The following is a 15,476-nucleotide window of genomic DNA, read 5'->3' on the forward strand; positions in this document are numbered from 1 at the left end:
TGTCCCCATCAAACACTCCCAGGGCAGGTACAGCACGGGGTTTAGATACAGAGTAAAGCTCCCTCTACACTGTCCCCATCAAACACTCCCAGGACAGGTACAGCACGGGGTTAGATACAGAGTAAAGCTCCCTCTACACTGTCCCCATCAAACACTCCCAGGACAGGTACAGCATGGGGTTAGATACAGAGTAAAGCTCCCTCTAGACTGTCCCCATCAAACACTCACAGGACAGGTACAGCACGGGGTTAGATACAGAGTAAAGCTCCCTCTACACTGTCCCCATCAAACACTCCCAGGACAGGTACAGTCACGGGGTTAGATACAGAGTAAAGCTCCCTCTACACTGTCCCCATCAAACACTCCAGGACAGGTACAGCACAGGGGTTAGATACAGAGTAAAGCTCCCTCTACACTGTCCCCATCAAAACACTTCCAGGACAGGTACAGTACGGGTTAGATACAGAGTAAAGGTCCCTCTACACTGTCCCCATCAAACACTCCAGGACAGGTACAGCACGGGGTTAGATACAGAGTAAAGCTCCCTCTGCCACTGCCCCATCAAACACTCCCAGGACAGGTACAGCACGGGGTTAGATACAGAGTAAAGCTCCCTCTACACTGTCCCCATCAAACACTCCCAGGACAGGTACAGTCACGGGGTTAGATACAGAGTAAAGCTCCCTCTACACTGTCCCCATCCAACACTCCAAGGACAGGTACAGCACGGGGTTAGATACAGAGTAAAGCTCCCTCTACACTGTCCCCATCAAACACTCCCAGGACAGGTACAGCACGGGGTTAGATACAGAGTAAAGCCCCCTCTATACTGTCCCCATCAGACACTCCCAGGACAGGTACAGCATGGGGTTAGATACAGAGTAAAGCTCCCTCTACACTGTCTCCATCAAACACTCCCAGCACGGGGTTAGATACAGAGTAAAACTCCCTGTACACTGTCTCCATCAACACTCCCAGGACAGGTACAGCACGGGTTAGATACAGAGTAAAGCTCCCTCTACACTGTCCCATCAGACACTTCCCAGGACAGCTTACAGCACGGGGTTAGATACAGAGTAAGCTCCCTCTACACTGTCCCCATCAAACACTCCCAGGACAGGTACAGCACGGGGTTAGATACAGAGTAAAGCTCCCTCTACACTGTCCCCATCAAACACTCCCAGGACAGGTACATCACAGGGTTAGATACAGAGTAAAGCTCCCTCTACACTGTCCCCATCAACACTCCCAGGACAGGTACAGCACGGGGTTAGATACAGAGTAAAGCTCCCTCTACACTGTCCCCATCAAACACTCCCAGGACAGGTACAACACAGAGTTAGACAGAGTAAAGCTCCCTCTACACTGTCCCCATCAAACACTCCCAGGACAGGTACAGCATGGGGTTAGATACAGAGTAAAGCTCCCTCTACACTGTCCCCATCAAACACTCCCAGGACAGGTACAGCACGGGGTTAGATACAGAGTAAAGCTCCCTCTACACTGTCCCCATCAAACACTCCCAGGACAGGTACAGCACGGGGTTAGATACAGAGTAAAGCTCCCTCTACACTGTCCCCATCAAACACTCCCAGGACAGGTACAGCACGGGGTTAGATACAGAGTAAAGCTCCCTCTACACTGTCCCCATCAAACACTCCCAGGACAGGTACAGCACGGGGTTAGATACAGAGTAAAGCTCCCTCTACACTGTCCCCATCAAACACTCCCAGGACAGATACAGCACGGGGTTAGATACAGAGTAAAGCTCCCTCTACACTGTCCCTATCAAACACTCCCAGGACAGGTACAGCACGGGGTTAGATACAGAGTAAAGTTCCCTCTACACTGTCCCCATCAAACACTCCCAGGACAGGTACAGCACGGGGTTAGATACAGAGTAAAGTTCCCTCTACACTGTCCCCATCAAACACTCCCAGGACAGGTACAGCACGGGGTTAGATACAGAGTAAAGCTCCCTCTACACTGTCCCCATCAAACACTCCCAGGACAGGTACAGCACGGGGTTAGATACAGAGTAAAGCTCCCTCTACACTGTCCCCATCAAACACTCCCAGGAAGGTACAACACGAGTTAGACAGAGTAAAGCTCCCTCTACACTGTCCCCATCAAACACTCCCAGGACAGGTACAGCATGGGGTTAGATACAGAGTAAAGCTCCCTCTACACTGTCCCCATCAAACACTCCCAGGACAGGTACAGCACGGGGTTAGATACAGAGTAAAGCTCCCTCTACACTGTCCCCATCAAACACTCCCAGGACAGGTACAGCATGGGGTTAGATACAGAGTAAAGCTCCCTCTACACTGTCCCCATCAAACACTCCCACACGAACCATCCTTCCCCACTTTGGAATTATGTGTGACTCCAGACCCACACCGACAAGGTTCAGATTGAACTGCCCCCTGAAGTGGCTCAACAAGCCCTTGAATTTATTTCCAAAAGATGATCAATGTTTGGAGGAGGCAAATCACCACAATCTTCCCAGAGCAACGAGGAATAAGTAATCGTGAGCCAAGCCGGGAATCGAACCTGGAAGCGATGAAGCAACTGTGCTAACCACTGTGCTACCGTGCTGCCCAGAGAATATTGGGCCTCGTCCAACAGGCTGCTGCTGTGGACAAGCAACTAACTAAGTCCTTTGGAAGGAAAGCTGGACCAGTTTCTCGCAGAGTGGAGATTACAGGCATCATTTAACCACCGCATTGCGCCCGGTATAAATCTGGGCGCGCCGGTTAAATAGTGGGAAAGGTTAAAATCGAGGTTCGAGCCAGGTGTTGCTCCCAATGGTAAGTTCCAGATCAGTCAAATATGGCAAAATATATCATAAACCCTCATTTTCATTAATTTCCATGTGATAAGCAAGTTTGAAGTTTCCCGGGAATTAACCGGCTCCCAAGCGAGAAATGAGGCGGCCGTCGGTTCGTACCCTCTTTTAAAACCACTAAGCTGGCACGGTTGGTGCTGAGGGGACGCGAGGAGCCATTTCCATTTCTGACCAGCAGCTTAAGGGAACTGGTTCCAGGTCAGGGGTCGCCCCTAGGTCCTGGGCGAGAGTGAGTGGGGGGGGGGCGGGGGGGGGGGGGGGGGGGGGGGGGGGTGTTCTGGGGCTTTTCAACCATGAGGCCTTCAAGCCATCTTTAAATATTGTTGAGACCCAATACAGGAGCCCAGCTGCTGCCTGTCGGTCCCCACCAAACACTTCCACGACAGAGCCTTGCTCTTGATGCTATGCTGGTTATTCGTGGGCAGCACGGTAGCAAAGTGGTTAGCACTGTTCCTTCACAGCTCCAGGGACCCGGGTTCGATTCCCAGCCCGGGCACTGTCTGTGTGGAGTCTGCACGTTCTCCCCGTGTCTGCGTGGGTTCCCTCCGGGTGCTCCGGTTTCCTCTCACAGTCCAAAGATGTGCAGGTTAGGTAGATTGGCAACGCTAAATTGCCCTTAGTGCCCAAAAAGGTTGGGTGGGGTTACTGGGTTATGGGGATAGGGTGGAGGTGTGGGCCTGGGTAGGGAGCTCTTTCCAAGACCCGGTGCAGACTCGATGGGCCAAATGGCCTCGATGGGCCAAATGGCCTCCTTCTGCACTGTATATTCTATGATCTATGCTTAAGGTCACTTTAACTCCCTTTGACTGTGAGCAGCCTCTTGCTTCACAGCTGAAGGCTATTGCTGATGAGGAATTGGCCTTGTTGGTTGCGAGAGCACGTCACAGCTGCAGGTTGTGTTTGCTGCTTGTTCCAGCTGGTGGCTGCAGATGCCTGGAGGCTGCTGTTGCTGATTCCTTTCCTGTAGTTGGAAAGAAGGACAATGTTTTCTAAGATACCTGAGTCCTGGAACACGGGCTCAGGAGGACGTATGGGTCCAGAAAGCAATCCGGTTTGAAGCTAGAAGACGCTGCGGGATCTGGTGCGCGACATTGATCCAAATGGGCCACCTGATGGCACCGTTGAGGAAATGCTTTTGCAGATTGCTGATGCTTTTGTTGCTGGTGTGGAGAGTGCTGCGTGTAACTGGCGTGTCACCTCAGGTTAAACACGCGGGAAGGATGTTCAGCTGGACCCTCAGTGCCGGTGGAATATGTGGATTTGGTTGCGGTGATATTGGGCCGTGTGGGAGGGGCCGGCACAGCTGCAGCTCCTGGGCGGAGAATGGCTCTGATACGGGAACAAGTCACACATCGATAGACAGATCATTTCTATGACAAAGGTCTGGAGAGGATAACACATTCCCAGCCTCATCCTCCGTTTCTGTGAAGGAAGCTGCGAGGGGTGATACCGTGTGTTTGTTTATTTTGTGAAAATGAGCTGATATAGCTTTGTATCGGTACCAGTATGGAACGGTGACGTTTCCTTGTTGTTTACTAGTTAGCGTGTGATGAGACCATCAATTCACAAGACACATGGTTGGAAGGGTAGGCCACTGTGAAGATTAATGTGGCAGAGGCTTCACATGTTTGGATTTTTATCCGTTTCTTTCCTGTCTCCCAGGAGACTTGGGGTTGAGAGTTTGAATTCTGGTGACTATGGTTGCAGTGGGTGTGGTCAGGTAGGGTCTGCAGGGGGTCCTTTACACACCCAGATTGTCTGTACCTTCGGAATAACTCCAGTGATCCCAGAAATTTCCACCTGTCCCCGGAAAGTCGACATTCCAGAGTTCTGGATTCCTTACCCTGACACGACAGCCCAGGATTTCCCCAGTAACCTTCGCTGCATTCTGAGCAGGTCTGACCTCCAAATCCTGGACGGCACTCGCACTGACCTGTGAACTGAACCACATGAATGGAAGTCAGCAACATGGACAACCCAGGGAGACAGTCATTGTTACAGTGGGGAGCGGGAGCGAGGGAGTAAGGGTGGGAGGGAGCAAGGGAGGGAGGGAGCGATGGGTGGGAGGGTGGGAGGGAGCGAGGGTGGGAGGGTGGGAGGGAGCGAGCGTGGGAGGGTGGGAGGGAGCGAGGGAGGGAGGGAGGGAGGGAGCGAGGGAGGGAGGGAGCGAGGGAGGGAGGGAGCGAGGGAGGGAGGGAGCGAGGGGGGAGGGGGAGCCGAGGGTGAGGGAGGGAGCGAGGGTGGGAGGGAGCGAGGGTGGGAGGGAGCGAGGGGTGGAGGGGAGCGAAGGGAAGGAGGGATGTGAGCGAGGGAGGGAGTGAGTGTGGAAGGGAGGGATGGAGTGAGCGAGGGAGGGAGGGAGTGAGGGAGGGAAGGGAGGGATGTGAGCAAGGGAGGGGAGGGACGTGAGCGTGGAATGGAGGGAGGGAGGGAGCGAGGGTGGGAGGGAGCGAGGGTGGAGGGAGCGAGGGTGGAGGGAGGAGGGAGGGAGGGAGCGAGGGAGGGACGGAGCGAGGGAGGGAGGGAGGGAGCGAGGGAGGGAGGGAGCGAGGGTGGGAGGGAGCGAGGGTGGGAGGGAGCGAGGGTGGGAGGGAGCGAGGGTGGGAGGGAGCGAGGGAAGGAGGGAGTGAGCGAGGGAGGGGAGTGAGCGTGGAAGGGAGGGAGGGAGTGAGGGAGGGAGGGAGGGAGTGAGGGAGGGAGGGAGGGAGTGAGCAAGGGAGGGAGGGAGTGAGCGTGGAATGGACGGAGGGAGTGAGGGAGGGAGGGAGGGAGTGAGGGAGGGAGGGAGGGAGTGAGGGAGAGAGCGAGGTTGGGGGAAGCGAGGGTGGGGGGAGCGAGGGAGGGAGGGAGCAAGGGAGGGAGGGGGGAGTGAGCGTGGAATGGACGGAGGGAGTGAGGGAGGGAGGGAGGGAGTGAGGGAGGGAGGGAGGGAGTGAGGGAGAGAGCGAGGTTGGGGGAAGCGAGGGTGGGGGGAGCGAGGGAGGGAGGGAGCAAGGGTGGGGGAAGCGAAGGTGGGAGGAGCGAGCGTGGGAGTGAGGGAGGCAACGAGCGAGGGAGGGAGGGAGCGAGGGTGGGGGAGCGAGGGAGGGAGGGGAGCGAGGGAGGGAGGGAGGCAATAAGCGAGGGTGGGAGGGAGCGAGGGAAGGAGGGAGCGAGGGAGGGAGGGAGCGAGGGAGGGAGTGAGGGAGGCAATGAGCGAGGAGGGAGGGAGCGAGGTTGGGGGAGCGAGGGTGGGGGGAGCGAGGGAGGGAGAGAGCGAGGGAGGGAGTGAGGGTGGGAGCGAGCGAGGGTGGAGGGAGCGAGGGTGGGAGGGGAGTGAGGGTGGGGGAAGCGAGGGTGGGAGCGAGCGAGGGTGGGAGGGAGCGAGGGTGGGAGGGAGCGAGGGTGGGAGGGAGCGAGGGAAGGAGGGAGCGAGGGTGGGAGGGAGCGAGGGAGGGAGGGAGGCAAGGGTGGGAGGGAGTGAGGGTGGGAGGGAGCGAGGGGGGGAGGGAGCGAGGGAGGGACGGAGCGAGGGTGGGGGAGCGAGGGTGGGAGGGAGCGAGGGTGGGGGGGAGCGAGGGTGGGAGGGAGCGAGGGTGGGAGGGAGCGAGGGAGGGAGCGAGGGTGGGAGGGAGTGAGGGTGGGAGGGAGCGAGGGTGGGAGGGAGCGAGGGAGGGAGGGAGGTGAGCATGGAAGGGAGGGAGGGAGTGAGGGAGGGAGGGAGGGGATGTGAGTGAGCGAAGGGAGGGAGGGAGGGAGTGAGGGAGGGAGGGTGTGAGGGAGGGAGGGAGTGACGGAGGGAGGGAGTAAGCATGGAAGGGAGGGAGGGAGTGAGGGAGGGAGTGATCATGGAAGGGTGGGAGGGAGGGTGTGTGGAAGGGAGGGAGGGAGTGAGGGAAGGAGGGACTGAGCGTGGAAGGGAGGGAGGGAGGGATCGAGGGAGTGAGGGAGTGAGCGAGGGAGTGAGCGAGGGAGGGAGTGAGCATGAAAGGAAGGGAGTGAGGAAGGAAGGGAGTGAGGGAGGGAGGGAGTGAGGGAGGGAGTGAGCATGGAAGGAAGGGAGTGAGGGAGCGAGGGAGGGTGTGAGTGAGGGAGTGAGCGAGGGAGGGAGTGAGCATGGACGGATGGGAGTGAGGAAGGAAGGGAGTGAGGGAGGGAGGGAGTGAGGGAGGGAGTGAGCATGGAAGGAAGGGAGTGAGGGAGCGAGGGAGGGTGTGAGTGAGGGAGTGAGTGAGGGGCATGGGTATTGGGGATCTGAGTGGAAATATCAATCCCTGTGTCAGGAATTTATTCTGTGGAGATGCCGGCGTTGGACTGGGGTGAGCTCGTGTTTGAATCAAACCTGTTGGACATTAACCTGGCGTTGTAAGACTTCTTACTGAGGAATTCATTCATTTGTGAATCATTTTCCCGCCGGCTGGCCAACCTGCTTTAAACAACTTGCCCTTCAACCTGGAGAAGGGTCAATTTCAACGTCCCCTGGGGAAGCTAAAATCATCCTCAATACATCAGGTGGGGCTCACTCACTGGATCACTGTTACCTTGGGGTTAGAAGATCCCAGGAGTCCCACATCAAGGTTGACATTCCCAGCACAGGCTGTGGGCGGGGGGGGGGGGGAGGGGTCTGCACTGTTGCAGGGTTGCTGAGGGAGTGCTGCACTGTTGCAGGGTTGCTGAGGGAGTGCTGCACTGTTGCAGGGTTGCTGAGGGAGTGCTGTGCTGTCAGAGGGTTGCTGAGGGAGTGCTGCACTGTTGCAGGGTTGCTGAGGGAGTGCTGCATTGTTGCAGGGTTGCTGAGGGAATGCTGCACTGTTGCAGGGTTGCTGAGGGAGTGCTGCACTGTTGCAGGGTTGCTGAGGGAGTGCTGCACTGTTGCAGGGTTGCTGAGGGAGTGCTGCACTGTTGCAGGGTTGCTGAGGGAGTGCTGCACTGTTGCAGGGTTGCTGAGGGAGTGCTGCATTGTTGCAGGGTTGCTGAGGGAGTGCTGCACTGTTGCAGGGTTGCTGAGGGAGTGCTGCACTGTTGCAGGGTTGCTGAGGGAGTGCTGCATTGTTGCAGGGTTGCTGAGGGAGTGCTGCACTGTTGCAGGGTTGCTGAGGGAGTGCTGCACTGTTGCAGGGTTGCTGAGGGAGTGCTGCACTGTTGCAGGGTTGCTGAGGGAGTGCTGCACTGTTGCAGGGTTGCTGAGGGAGTGCTGCACTGTCAGAGGGACAGTTGTGAGGGAGTCACAGAATTTTTACAGCACAGAAAGAGGCCCTTCAGCCGGAAATGTCTGTGCCGGTCATCAAGCACCGATCTACTCTGGTCCCATTTTCCAGCACTCGGTCCGTAGCCTTGTGTCGCTGCAGCATTTCAAATGCTCATCAAAATACTGTTTAAATGTTGTGAGGGTCTCTGCCTCCACCACCCTTCCAGGCAGCGAGTTCCAGACTCCCACCCCCCTCTGGGGGAAAAGGTTTTTCCGCACATCCCCTCTCAACCTCCCGCCCCTTACCTTAAATCTCTGCCCCCTGGTCATTGAGCCCTCTGATATATCCACCCCATCTGTGCCCCTCATAATTTTGTCCACCTCAATCAGGTTCTCCCTCAGATCTCTCTGCTCCACTGAAAACAACCTCAGCCTAACCAGCCTCCCTTGGTAGCTGAGACGCTCCAGCCCAGGCACCATCCTGGTGAATCTCCTCTGCCCCCTCTCTAGGGCTATCACATCCTTCCTGTAGTGAGGGGACCAGAGCTGCACACAGTACTCCAGCTGTAGCCTAGCCAGTGTTTATACAGCTTCATCATACCCTCCCTGCTCTTATATTCACTGCCTCGGCTATTAAAGGCAAGAATCCCATTGGCCTTGTTAACCTCCTTTTCCGGTTTCCTCCCACAGTCCAAAGATGTGCAGGTTGGGTGGATTGGCCATGAACAATTGTCCACATTTCTATGATTACCCTAGGGCAAACGTTCGGCGCAACATTTTTTTTTTTTTTTCATCTTTCTTTCTTTCTTTCTTTCTTTCTTTCTTTCTTTCTTTCTTTCTTTCTTTCTTTCTTTCTTCTTTCTTCTTTCTTCTTTCTTTCTTTCTTTCTTTCTTTCTTTCTTTCTTTCTTTCTTTCTTTCTTTCTTTCTTTCTTTCTTTCTTTTCTTTCTTTCTTTCTTTCTTTCTTTCTTTCTTTCTTTCTTTCTTTCTTTCTTTCTTTCTTTCTTTCTTTCTTTCTTTCTTTCTTTCTTTCTTTCTTTCTTTCTTTCTTTCTTTCTATCTTTCTATCTATCTAATCTATCTCCCTGTCCTGCTGCCGTCAGAGATCAGTGAACCTGCACAGCAAAGTCTCTCTGATCCTCAGGACTGTTCTTGGTGTATTCCCTTGGTTTGCTAGTCCCTTCAAAATGTATCAGCTTAAATTCCATTTTCTATTGTCCTGCCCATCTTACCAGCCCGTCTCTATCATCCTGTAATGATGGCTTTCCTCCTCACTATTTACCACATCATCAATTTTTCGTGCCATCAGCGAACTTATGATCATACCCCCCACACTCACATCCAGATCATTAATGTACACGACAAACAGCAAATGGCCCAGCACCGATCCCTGTGGAACCCCACTGGACACAGGCTTCTAGTCAGAATAACAACCGCCAACCATCGCCCTCTACCACAAAGCCAGCTTTGGATCCAATTTTTCAAATTGCCTTGGATCACATGGGCTCTCACTTCCTAGGTCAGTCTCCCATTGGGACCTTGTCAAAGGCCTTACTGAAATCCATATAAACGACATCAACCGCACTGCCCACATCTACACACCTGGTCACCTCCTCAACAAATTCAATCAAACTTATTAGACATGTGCTGGAATTCTCAGGTTGTTGAGATTCTCTATTCCCGTAACAGCCTCCCCGGACAGGCGCCGGAATGTGGCGACTAGGGGCTTTTCACAGTAACTTCATTGAAGCCTACTCGTGACAATAAGCGATTTTCTATTTTCTATTCTCTGGCAGTGCATTCCCGCCCGCAGGATTCCTGGCAGCTTGGAGTGGCTTGATTGGCATCGTAGAGAGTAGAGAATCCCACTGTGTCCGAATGGCTCATCGCCGAGATACACGCGCTGGCAACCGGAGAATCCCACTCCACCATCTCCCCCCCCCCTGACAAAACCACGCTGACCATCCTTAATCAATCTTTACCTCTCCAAGTGGACATTAATTCTGTCCCTCAGAATTTCTTCCAATTATTTCCCTTCCACTGACGTTAGACTCACTGGCCTGGAATGGCTGCTTTTATCCAACTTCCCTTCTTGAATAATGAACCATAGAATCAGAGAATTCCTCCGGTGCAGAGGGGGCCATTCGGCCCATCGAGTCTGTACTGACCCTCTGAAAGAGCATCCTACCTAGGCCCACTCCCCCACCCTATCGCTGTAACCCCACACCACCTAACCTGCACATCTTTGAACTGTGGGAGGAAACTGGAGCACCCGGAGGAAACTCACGCAGACACGGGGAGAACGTGCAGACTCCACACAGACAGTGACCCAAGCCGGGAATTAAACCCGGGTCCCTGGTGCTGTGGGGCAACAGTGCTAACCACTGTGTCGCCCCGGGTACCACATCAGTTGTTCTCCTGTTCTCTGGCACCTCTTCTACACCAGAGAGGATTTGAAAATCAGTGTCAGAGCCTCTGCGATCTCCTCCCTTGTCTCACATGGCAGCCGAGGACACATATCTGGCCTTGGAGATATTGTTCTGTTGTAACTCTACTAAAACCGCTCACACCTCATCCCTCTCAACGCTAATCTAATCGATTATATTGCATCCCCATCCTGATTTCTATACCTTTCAATACCTTTCTACTTCTCCGTAGTGAACACAGATGTAAAGCTTCATATAAAACCACACCGCCATGGGCTGGTTAGCTCAGTGGGCTAAATTGCTGGCTTTTAAAGCAGACCAAGCAGGCCAGCAGCACGGTTCGGTTCCCGTACCAGCCTCGCCGGAATGTGGCGACTAGGGGCTTTTCACAGTAACTTCATTGAAGCCTACTCGTGACAATAAGCCATTTTCATTTTCATCTTGTCACTTTGGTCCCTAATGGTCCCCATTGTTTCCCTGGTTACCCTCTTGCCCCGAGTATATTTATCAAACTCACGGGATTTTCCATTATTTTACCCGCCAGTGTTCTTTATGCCCCCTCTTTGCTCTCCGAGTTTATTTTTTATGTACCGCCCTGCATTTCAAGCTCCTCCAGGGCATCCACTGTCTAATTGAGCCCCTTGTACCTGCCACAAACCTCCCATTTTACCCTTATTCACCCAGGCTTCTCTGGACCTTTTGGTCCCAGGGTGCCAGTGACAAGGGGTGGGGCCTTGAAGGGAGGGGCCTCAAAGGGGGAGGGGCCCAAAGGGGCAGGGCATGAACAAAGGGGCGGGGCATGAACAAAGGGGCGGGGCATGAACAAAGGGGCGGGGCATGAACAAAGGGGCATTTGGCGACAACAGAGCAGAGTGTCGCTCACTTACATGGGGGAAGGTGCTGATGCCGGCATGGCCGGGGGGGGGGGGGGGGGGGGGGGGAAGAGGACGGGGGGGGGGGGGGGGAATGTGGTCACCTTGATGCCCACCCGGTATGGGTGAGTGACCCGAATATTTAGTAGTGATGGGGAGGTTGCCCCTCTGAGGTCAAGGGTTGGGGATGTGGGGATGTTCTGCTTGTCTGTGGTGCGGGGGGGGGGGGGGGGGGGGGGGGGGGTGATATCATTAACTTTGAGATTGGGTGGGGGAATGCCGTGGGTGATGGAGCTGTTGGCTGAGTTTGGGAACTTCTCGGGCTATAAGTTAAATTTAGGCAAGAGTGAGGTATTTGTAGTGCACCCGGGTGATCAGGAGGAGGGAATTGGGAGGCTCCCGTTTAAGAGGGTGGTGAAGAGTTTCAGATACCTGGGGGTGCAGGTGGCCAGGAGTTGGGGGACTCTCCATAAGCTTAATTTTACCAGGCTGGTGGAGCAGATGGAGGAGGAATTTAAAAGGTGGGACATGGTGCCGCTATCGTTGGCGGGTAGAGTGCAGTCCGTCAAAATGACGGTTCTCCCGAGGTTCCTGTTCCTTTTTCAGTGTTTGCCCATCTTTATCCCTAGGGCCTTTTTTAGGAGGGTGACTAGCAGCATCATGAGCTTTGTTTGGGTGCATGGGACCCCGAGGGTGAAGAGGGTCTTCTTGGAGATGGTGGGGGGCTGGCGTTACCCAATCTGTCGGGGTATTACTGGGCGGCCAATGTGTCGATGGTGTGCAAGTGGGTGATGGAGGGGGAGGGGGCAGCATGGAAACAGTTGGAGATGCGTCCTGTGGAGGCACAAGCCTGGGGGCCCTGGTAACGGCGCCGTGGCCGCTCCCTCCCACGAGGTATACCACGAGTCCGGTGGTGGCGGCTACCCTCAAGATTTGAGGGCAGTGGAAGCGACATAGGGGGAAAGTGGGGTGCTCGATGGAGGCTCCGTTAAGGGGGAACCATCGGTTCATCCCGGGGAACATTGATGGGGGGTTCCAGGGTTGGCACAGAGCGGGCATCAGACAGCTGAGGGGACCTGTTCATTGATGGGAGGTTTGCGAGCCTGGGGGAGTTGGAGGAGAAATTTGGGCTCCCCCCGGGGAACATGTTCAGGTATCTGCAGGTAAAGGCGTTTGCTAGACGGCAGGTGGAGGGATTCCCTTTGCTTCCCGTGAGGGGGGTGAGTGACAGGGTGCTTTCGGGGGTCTGGGTCGGAGAGAGGAAGATATCTGATATCTACAAGGTTATGCAGGAGGTGGAGGAGGCGTCAGTAGAGGAGCTAAAGGCTAAGTGGGAGGGGGAACTGGGGGAACAGATAGAGGACGGGACATGGGCCGATGCCCTGGAGAGGGTTAACTCTTCCTCCTCATGTGCGAGGCTTAGCCTCATCCAATTTAAGGTGCTGCACCGGGCCCACATGACTGGGACAAGGATGAGTAGGTTCTTTGGGGGTGAAGACAGGTGTGTCAGGTGTTCGGGGAGTCCAGCGAACCATGCCCATATGTTCTGGGCATGCCCGGCACTGGAGGAGTTCTGGAAGGGGGTGGCGAGGATGGTGTCGAGGGTGGTAGGATCCAGGGTCAAGCCAGGCTGGGGACTCGCTATTTTTGGGGTTGGGGTGGAGCCGGGAGTGCAGGAGGCGAAAGAGGCCGGTGTGCTGGCCTTTGCGTCCCTAATAGCCCGGCGGAGGATCTTGCTACAATGGAAGGATGCGAGGCCCCCAAGCGTGGAGACCTGGATCAATGACATGGCGGGTTTCATTACGCTAGAGAAGGTCAAATTCGCCCTGAGAGGATCGGTACAAGGGTTCTTTAGGCGGTGGCAACCTTTCCTCGACTTTCTGGCTCAGCGATAGGGAACTAGGTCAGCAGCAGCAGCAACCCGGGGGTGGGGGGGGGGGCAAAGGGGGGGGGGGGGAGGGGGGGGGAAAGGGGGGGGGGGAGGGGGGGGGGAAAGGGGGGGGGGGGAAAGGGGGGGGGAGGGGGGGAAGGGGGGGAGAGGGAGGGGGGGGAAAGGGGGGAGGGGAAGGGGGGGAGGGGGGTGAGATACATGTGTTGATACGGCCTTGGGGGTGTTACAGATACTGTGGGGTTTTATTGTTGCTTTTCATTGTTTGTTGTTATATTTTCTGTAAAAAAGTTTCAATAAAAATTATTTTTAAAAATACTTTGAGACTGGGGTGCCCTGATCGCTGCCGCCTGTTTAGGCTCTGCCCCTCTCTAGGCCCATGGAAAACATGCCCCTCCAGTTCAAGAAATGATTTAAGTGTGGGAAGATCGCCATTAGAATGGTTCCTGATCAGCCGGCCTGATTCCCACCGATTTGCGCCTGAAATAACATTTTGTAATTTTGGGGGAAAATTCCCCCCCAAAATCTTTGATGGATAAAGAGGTGATTGGGAATATTTACCATGTTGCAGAGCTGAGTGTGAGAATGTTCCGGATGACATCGGCACGGCTCACAACCGTCCAAACTGCCAAAGTTCCAGTAATGGGGGCCACATTGGTCGCAGTTCCTCCCGATGACATTCTCTCTGCAGGGGCATTGCCCACTAACCCGCTCACACTGGCAGCTCTCTCTGGAGCTACACTGGGACTCCAGCGTACCCTGGATGTTACACGTACAGCCTGAAATAACAATAACAATAACAATAAAGGGTGAATGTAATGTTAGCACTCTAGTCTCTAGATGGTGCTATTGAGCAACCATATAAATATCAGATGTCTCCTTGGCTTCGGGGGGGGAGAATGGAAGAGAGCCAGAATGAGTAGAGGTGAGATAGTTTAGCTGACAGCATAGTTTAGTATTGGAGATGTGTTGTGTATTGTTTACTTATCTAATTCCTTAGCAAATGTTCGAATCTAAATACGTGTAGTGCAATTAATTAGCTTTGTTTCTTAAACACTGCTCGCTGTTCTTTCTCAACACTACAACCCTCACCGTCCTAAAGAACAATACAAAGAGCACAATAGGGGCAAGAGAAGATCATTACCCCACCCCCCCCCACCCTGCCCAGAACCTGCTCCGCACTGTCAGAGGGTCAGTACTGAGGGAGTGCTGCACTGTCAGAGGGTCAGTACTGAGGGAGCTCCGCACTTTAGGAGGGTCAGTACTGAGGGAGCCCCGCACTGTCAGAGGGTCAGTACTGAGGGAGTGCTGCACTGTCAGAGGGTCAGTACTGAGGGAGTGCCGCACTGTCAGAGGGTCAGTACTGAGGGAGTGCCGCACTGTCAGAGGGTCAGTACTGAGGGAGTGCCGCACTGTCAGAGGGTCAGTACTGAGGGAGTGCCGTACTGTCAGAGGGTCAGTACTGAGGGAGTGCTGCACTGTCAGAGGGTCAGTACTGAGGGAGTGCCGCACTGTCAGAGGGTCAGTACTGAGGGAGTGCCGCACTGTCAGAGGGTCAGTACTGAGGGAGTGCCGCACTGTCAGAGGGTCAGTACTGAGGGAGTGCCGCACTGTCAGAGGGTCAGTACTGAGGGAGTGCCGCACTGTCAGAGGGTCAGTACTGAGGGAGTGCCGCACTGTCAGAGGGTCAGTACTGAGGGAGTGCCGCACTGTCAGAGGGTCAGTACTGAGGGAGTGCCGCACTGTCAGAGGGTCAGTACTGAGGGAGTGCCGCACTGTCAGAGGGTCAGTACTGAGGGAGTGCTGCACTGTTAGAGGGTCAGTACTGAGGGAGTGCCGCACTGTCAGAGGGTCAGTACTGAGGGAGTGCCGCACTGTCAGAGGGTCAGTACTGAGGGAGTGCCGCACTGTCAGAGGGTCAGTACTGAGGGAGTGCCGCACTGTCAGAGGGTCAGTACTGAGGGAGTGCTGCACTGTCAGAGGGTCAGTACTGAGGGAGTGCTGCACTGTCAGAGGGTCAGTACTGAGGGAGTGCCGCACTGTCAGAGGGTCAGTACTGAGGAGTGCTGCACTGTCAGAGGGTCAGTACTGAGGGAGCGCCACACTGTCAGAGGGTCAGTACTGAGAGAGTGCCGCACTGTCAGAGGGTCAGTACTGAGGGAGTGCCGCACTGTCAGAGGGTCAGTACTGAGGGAGTGTCGCACTGTCAGAGGGTCAGTACTGAGGGGGTGCTGCACTGTCAGAGGGTCAGTACTGAGGGGGTGCTGCACTGTCA

At 55.0% G+C, this 15,476-nt stretch overlaps 1 protein-coding gene across 1 annotated transcript in view; it reads right to left on the reverse strand.

Moving 5' to 3' along the window:
* Window positions 1-15,476, reverse strand: part of lamb2l (laminin, beta 2-like) — a 268,095-nt gene that overhangs the window by 53,145 nt on the left and 199,474 nt on the right. The window contains exons 25-27 of the mRNA XM_038812008.1: window positions 13,763-13,980; window positions 4,393-4,788; window positions 3,847-3,853 (exon numbers count right to left, since the gene is read on the reverse strand). Coding sequence (XP_038667936.1) covers window positions 3,847-3,853; window positions 4,393-4,788; window positions 13,763-13,980 — 621 coding nt within the window. The remainder of the gene's footprint in view (window positions 1-3,846; window positions 3,854-4,392; window positions 4,789-13,762; window positions 13,981-15,476) is intronic.

This window comes from Scyliorhinus canicula, chromosome 11, assembly GCF_902713615.1.
Source record: "Scyliorhinus canicula chromosome 11, sScyCan1.1, whole genome shotgun sequence".
NCBI lineage: Eukaryota > Metazoa > Chordata > Chondrichthyes > Carcharhiniformes > Scyliorhinidae > Scyliorhinus > Scyliorhinus canicula.